This window comes from Aphis gossypii, chromosome X (genome assembly GCF_020184175.1).
Source record: "Aphis gossypii isolate Hap1 chromosome X, ASM2018417v2, whole genome shotgun sequence".
Classification (NCBI taxonomy): domain Eukaryota; kingdom Metazoa; phylum Arthropoda; class Insecta; order Hemiptera; family Aphididae; genus Aphis; species Aphis gossypii.
In genome coordinates this window covers 4695523-4702475 of record NC_065533.1, presented here as the reverse complement: position 1 = coordinate 4702475, position 6953 = coordinate 4695523, and the positions used below count along the sequence as shown (strand labels likewise).

Sequence of the window (6953 nt, the reverse complement as noted above, 5' to 3'; positions counted from 1 at the left end):
AAATATCTAGATATTATATTGTTTAATAAAAATAAATAAATTAAAAGCACTATTTGCATTTAATTGTGATATAATGACTTGGAATTAAACCAAATATGTACTACAGTGAAACCTTTACATAGTGGATATTTGTAAGGAATTTAAAAATGTCCACTAGGTATAACGAGAGGCTATCAAAAAAAAAAATTCAAGTGCATATGAAAAATATTGGTTATAAACATACCCATTAAAATTGATATTATTTATTACATAAATGTATTTATTATAATTTATAACTAATGTATTTATGCATAAATTAAAAAGTTAGTAGGTATGTATTTTTAGTTCTGAAATTTAAAAAATATATTTTAATAGACAACTAAGAATAATATAAATACATAGTAATAATATACAGTCATCATTATTCATCAGTTCAATCAGTTATTACTAATTACAAATGGTAAAGACATTTGGATGTGCATTTTTTTAATTTCTTCTTTTCTAATACAACTTTTTTTAGAATTTAAGATGATGATTATTATCTACAATTACATATCTATTTGTATAAAAATATGTCGGTACCTGATTAAGATATAGGGTAAAATTGATCTGAAATATATGGTTAATTACCTACTTTTTGAAACTCTATAGCTAAATTATCAATGCCTTCATCAAAATTTATAACTTTGGGTGAAAGTTCAATCAAAAAGTTTATCACTCTATCATTAATACGGAATTGAGTTGTTAAGCCATTACCAAAACGTTCAGCCACATCTCGTGAACATGATTTGTCAGCAGAAAACCTATTTAAAATATTTATTCATTTTTTATTGATTTTATAATATAGAAAACTGTTTTGATTACCATTGATATGAAAAAAGTTTCTAAAGTTTGACTGGGTTCATACATATGCTGTTATGGGAAAAAATGTAGAATCTTCAAGCGTTTTTATTATAAAATATGCTTTAGTTCTTTCCATTCTAAAGCTGGCTTTAAACTAAAAATAATTATGGTGTAAATTAGGCTATAAATATAGTGTAAATATATAACATATAATTTTACACATAACTATTACCTATTGATTATTTTGAATGTTGTAATACTTTTTTATTTCTTGAAAAAATATTTTTTTGGTACAGAATGTTTGACACATTATCTTATAATTTCATACATATATAAATCATATATTTATAGCACATTCCAATTTTAATACAAAATAATAAATATAAAAATATGTAATGAGAATTGATGTAGATACCTGTTTATCTGAGTATGAGTGAACAACATTAAGAATAAAATTAGAAATGTTAGGTCTTATAACAGGCTGTTTTATAATGTTATAACTTATAAATCAATTCATCATCATCGCTATCACTAGACATTAAATAAATCATTAAAGTTAAAATCTGTTGTTTGTTTATTATTATATAATATGATGGTTCGCCTACAATTAGTAAAAATAAATTTTTCAATAATTAAACAATACATAAAGACTGAACCACTTATAATATACATTAAATACAATAATTATATGTAGTACTTATTTCTAATTATTTGAATTACATGGAAAATTTTTAATATTCTATTACATAATATGTGTTAAATTTAAATGTCAAATTTAGTAAAATTAATTTCTCATACATAAATCATTCAATTTGATTAAAATTGAAAACAATTAATATTGGACACTAACAAATTATTAAATTATTAAATCTATAAGTTAAAACGGTAGTATAATGAGTTTTTTATTAATTTAAATGGAAACCCTTTTCTAAATCATTCATATATTTATTTGGTTAGGTACAGAAGATTAAAAATATTTTTCAATTAATAATTAAAACATAAATAGAGACATCAATCACATATTGAATGATTTTAATTCAAGGTGTCAAGTGTAAAATAAGGGATCAATATACTAAGGGCTTAATAATTTTATTAGAATATGATAGTTAAATTTTAGTATAGTTCCAACTTAAAATACAAACAAAGGAACTTACTGAAATACCTTGTTGCTCTATTTATGTGGTTTGTTTTGTTGCATTTTCTTTTCTTTTCGTTTTGATGATGACAACAACTTTTTGATTTTTGTCCAATCTTCAAGTATTTCATCTTCCATAAGGTTGTAGACTATGCATGGTCCAGATACAGTAACAGGTTTCCGCTTTGGTTGTATATGATCATAAGGTCGTCTTCCACGTCCGCGTCCACTACGAGTTAAACTACGACCAAAACCTAACCAAAGAGAGGCATCTACATCTACTTCATTACGTGCTTCTTCTAATTGCTGAATTTGTTCTTCTAAATCAGCTTTTATAGTATCGTATAAAATTTCTTTATTATTCTGAAACAATAATAAATAGATTAAATCCAAGAGATAAATAAATATAGATATCTTTTTTTCCACATAATTAGAAAGTCTTGAATTTTTTTTAGAGATAATGATAAAACCATGAGGGTTAGTTAGATTTTCATAAAAAAAATTATTATTATATTACCTCAAAATTCTGTTCAATTGCTTGTTCTTCTGCTTCATACTTATTTTTTAAATTTGCTAATTTGAATTGTCTTAATACAGATGCTTTTTCAAGTCGAGACTTCATTTTATCTTGTAATTTTTGTAAAGGTATACGGTATTCTTTAGCTGTACCCAATCTCACTTCAACGATCTTCTTTTCAACTTCTCTTATTTTTTCACTATACAACCTTTATAATAAATAAAGCATAGAGCATCAGTACAAATAATTGAACAATCATATAAAAAACAGTTAATTATAAAAAAAAAAAAGTTTTGAAAAAGTCATACCCGCATACATTGTCTCTGTCTTACAAACATAAAATATAGCAAATTTGAATTCAGCAGAATCAATTGTAGGCTTTAATATTAGTCAAATTACCTATTTTTAAACTTAAAGGTAATAATATTATCAATAGCATCTCTTAGGCTTTTATTGATACTTTAATTATTAAGTAAATTATAGTTATGTAAAATATTGAAATTTAAAAATGCTCATAACTCACTTAAAAATTAAAACATCAATAAAAGCATATGCAATACTTTAGATTACATATTAACCTTTAAGTTTGATAGTAGGAAAATTAATTTCAATATAAAGCTAACAGTAAAAAATTAAATATGTAAAACAAACATTTCCTATGGTTTACATTCTTAATACAGAGACAACACAGCAGGTATAACTTTTAAGAAAAGTTTAAAGTTTATTAGAAAATTTAAAGAAAAGAGACAAAAACTAATTTAAAATTAGTTATTAAAAAATTTCTGTTGTATAACTGAAAGATTAGAAATAGTTTACTTGTAAAGTTAAAAATTAATTAAAAAAAAAAACTAGTAGTAGTAGAAGTAGGATTATTGAAAACGTTCAATATAATTGGAAATTTCTGCCTATTCTTTAAATACTATACAATGAGATCTTATATGTATGTGGGTATTGAGTTATTTTTTAGAATATGTTAAGCAAGACTTCAAAATAGCTTTTGGAATTAATTTTATCAGCCTTTACAGTGCCATCAATATATTCAGTATTTAAACAGAAATTTAGAGTTAATGTTAGTTATAACTTAAAAGTGATGAATAGAATTTTTTCCAGTTCATTATACCATTATTAAGCAAAAAGTTAGTGAGTTTTTAAAATGGTTCAGTATGTAGAATTAGGAACATAATTTGAACTTGAATTAGAGAAGTTACCTATTTTCATACTAAATCTGTTTGATTTAATATTTGTTAATAAACATTATTTATTATACTTTTAATCAAATTTAACATTCCTTATTATTTTTTTTTTTTTTTAATTATGTGTTTTTTAATATTTAGTATATTAAGTGTATCTTTATGGAGTATTAACTATAAACTGAAATAATTATATTTTTAATTATTAACAGTATCTAATCATAATTGAATTATATCTATTTGGTTTTGTCTTTTTTTCCATACTTCATTATTAGTGTCTTTAATTCTAGTTACCAAGAGAAATATATGAATAAGTTACTTACAATGTATTTAAGTAATACATATCTGTTCCAATATTTTGTAGGTTTTCGGTACATGTGTCCATTAGTTTTTCGTTCTCGTCACTATTCAGATCTGAATAAATTGATAGTAAAATTGTTTTATTAAATTCAAATTTAAATGGTTTGTTTTTAAACATAATTACCTGAACTATTGTCAGTATCATAGTCTGAATTATTTGACTCTGAAGAACTACTTAATGATGAGACTGATGTTTCAGAATATTTTTTCATATTGTAAGGTATGTCTTTAAGTTTTTCAGAACATACAATTTTACGCACTGCAATGTCGCTTCCACAATCTTCAGCTACTTTTTTAATTTTACTATTGATGTCTGAATTATCACTACTGAAAAAGGTAAAAAAAAATGTATTTATTAATAAGTAATAGTTTGATACTAAAATTTATTCATTTAACTTGAAAGTTAAATATATTTTGATTAAACAATATCTAATTAGATAAATTAGTGTACATCTGAAATAACTTATATAGTTAATATTTGAATATCTATTAATGTTAAAAAAATATTGTTGGGAAAATACTATTAATTATTTAAATTACAAAAAATATAATTTGTTTTATTCAGAATATAAAATATGTAAAAAAAAACATGATTTAAAAAAATTATCTTGTTAACTAAATCATTTCAATTAAGAGCTTCATAATATGTGTTTTAGTTAAGTATTCAAATAATAATACAATTATACCTTGAAGTTGTAGACATCGTTAGAAATCCAGAATTATTACTTAATTTATGCGCAATACATTGGTCTAGAATATCCAATAAACGAGCATATTTAAACTTAATTTCAATAAAATTGTATATTTTAAAATTAGAAAGTTACGTTTATTAATTTAGTCAACTAATTACCCTGAACTGTAAATATATTTTAATTAATTAAAACTTATAAAAAAAAATTACAAATTTAAACCACTATAATTTAAAAAATAGGTTATAACGATTAATGATATTACGAGAAGCAAAATGTAAGTGAAGAAACCAGTTCAAACGTAAAATCTAACGAGATACGAGAGCAGTACATTTGTTTACTGACTGGGTCGGTGGCAACTGGCAGTTTTCCGAATAATGGATAAGGATAAAATGATAAGCACATAATAAGTATTGCCAACATAATTTTTTAAAAGGAATTAGCGGCCTGCGTGGCCACTCACTCGCTGCGCTCGTGAGTGAAATTCAAATCAATCATTCCCGTGCACCCATTTTTAATAAGATGTTGGGTAAGTATTTTTTTCACCATTAAAAAATTGAACAGAAAGAATATATGTTTCAAATTTCAAATTTTAAATATGCAGAAGACCGACCTGAACGAAACAGGGAGCTGAGTGTAACATAGAATTATTAAAAGTCAAAGATAAACCAGGATTTTGAGCCAAAGACGTATCAGAGTTTTGGATTAATGACAAGTTGGAATTGTCCGAACTGATGATATTGACTACTAATGCGAATGAGACGGAGCTGATCGGCGTGGATAGCGAGTCACCGGCTGGTGGTGACGAGTCGCGGTCAGATGAAGTCGAGTCCGATTTGTTAATGCATTCAAATTTTATTATCTTTCGACGGTTTGACATAGTAGTGGTAACGATTTTGTAAACTAGTGACCAAAAAAACAGAGCGTTGCCAAGATTAACTTCCATTAATTCGGAAAGATGATTTAATAGTTATAAATCAAGTCTAAGATCGAATCGCCTTCATTTTAAATTAAAAAAATTAAAATTATGCATGTGGCCAAGCTTTTTTTGGTTACGGTCTACTAAAAAATATAATATACTTCACCTTTGAGGATAGACTTCTATAGAAAATTGTTTTTATTATTGAATAACTATATATAATTATTAAGAAACGTAATCATACAACAAGTAGATATTATAAACTAATTACTAATTACTAAAAATAATATAATAATAAATAATAATTTCTAAAATCTAATTACCTAAGTAAATTTTCTTGATTTTCGTGCGCGTGGCCCTAAAACAAATTCTAACACAATCGACTTTAAAATTGTCCGTGATCGACAATTTGGCCACCCCTAAAGTGGAGGAAGGTCAGGCAACAATAAAAGCGGACTATCTACGATCTACCTACGTATTTAAAATTTTCAGAGCGGCTGCATCGGCCGATTTACCAAACATATTATATCTTATACAATATATAACGATTCTTGGGTAGATTATTTTCCACCCTCGTGTACGTCTTGACACTTAAACCCTGTGGATACTATTGTTCTCACGCGCAGCTGTGCGACGGCAGGTCTTTGTGAACATTTTACGGTATACGATAATAAAGCAACAGCGAGAGAGGTACGGCGTCTGTTTGGTGCACAATATTATATGTATTATACCTACTTCTATTCAAAAACATCTTTTTCGGAATTCAAAAACATATGCCATCCGAAAAAAAATAAATAGAAACGTTGTTTACAAATACTTTATAATCAGATTTATGTGCTTGTTACAGTGTATGATGGCGGTGGTGCTGGGTCGGTATGTCTTTTTTCATTTTCAATACTTATTTATACAGTACAACATACGTATATAATTTTACGCCAAAACGTCTTGTATCATAACTAGCTTATATAATATATACGTTTATGAAATAGATAATTATATATTATCATGTTTGATATAGTTATATTATGTACTACATAAGTCTATAAATACTATTTAATAATATATATAATAATCTATAACCTCGTATAAGCATACAGCGACGTTATATTAATTATAATATATTTAATATAAAGTCGCTACTTCCGTTGACAGCAGAAACCCGCTCTTCCGTTTTTAGACTTTTTGTAAGGTTACGTAGCAAAGCCTTTGTCGAGAGGTTTTCAATGATCACAGGCGTCTATAATTACAATAATAGCTATATTTTAAATTATTTACTTGTTAGTAGGAAGAATAGTTAATAAAAAAAATAGTGTAACTTCTT

The 6953-nt window shown here is 25.5% G+C and overlaps 1 protein-coding gene across 1 annotated transcript; it reads right to left on the bottom strand.

The window, feature by feature from the left end:
* Positions 1 to 1668: 1668 nt before the first annotated feature.
* On the bottom strand, positions 1669 to 5215 carry LOC114129095 (breast cancer metastasis-suppressor 1-like protein). Its single transcript, XM_027993727.2, has 5 exons — positions 4711 to 5215; positions 4149 to 4351; positions 3988 to 4078; positions 2475 to 2682; positions 1669 to 2320 (listed from the first exon to the last, which is right to left on the bottom strand). The coding sequence occupies exons 1-5, from the start codon at positions 4725 to 4727 to the stop codon at positions 1994 to 1996; spliced, it is 846 nt and encodes a 281-aa protein (XP_027849528.1). The 5' UTR covers positions 4728 to 5215; the 3' UTR covers positions 1669 to 1993.
* Between the last annotated feature and the right edge of the window lie 1738 nt (positions 5216 to 6953).

What these genes read in the sequence shown, in the direction of transcription:
- LOC114129095 (XM_027993727.2), bottom strand. An exon ending in TGATACTGACAATAGTTCAG is followed by an intron (nt 4,079 to 4,148) that starts GTAATTATGTTT and finishes CAATTTATTCAG; the next exon opens with ATCTGAATAGTGACGAGAAC. An exon ending in ATGTATTACTTAAATACATT is followed by an intron (nt 2,683 to 3,987) that starts GTAAGTAACTTA and finishes TTTATTATAAAG; the next exon opens with GTTGTATAGTGAAAAAATAA.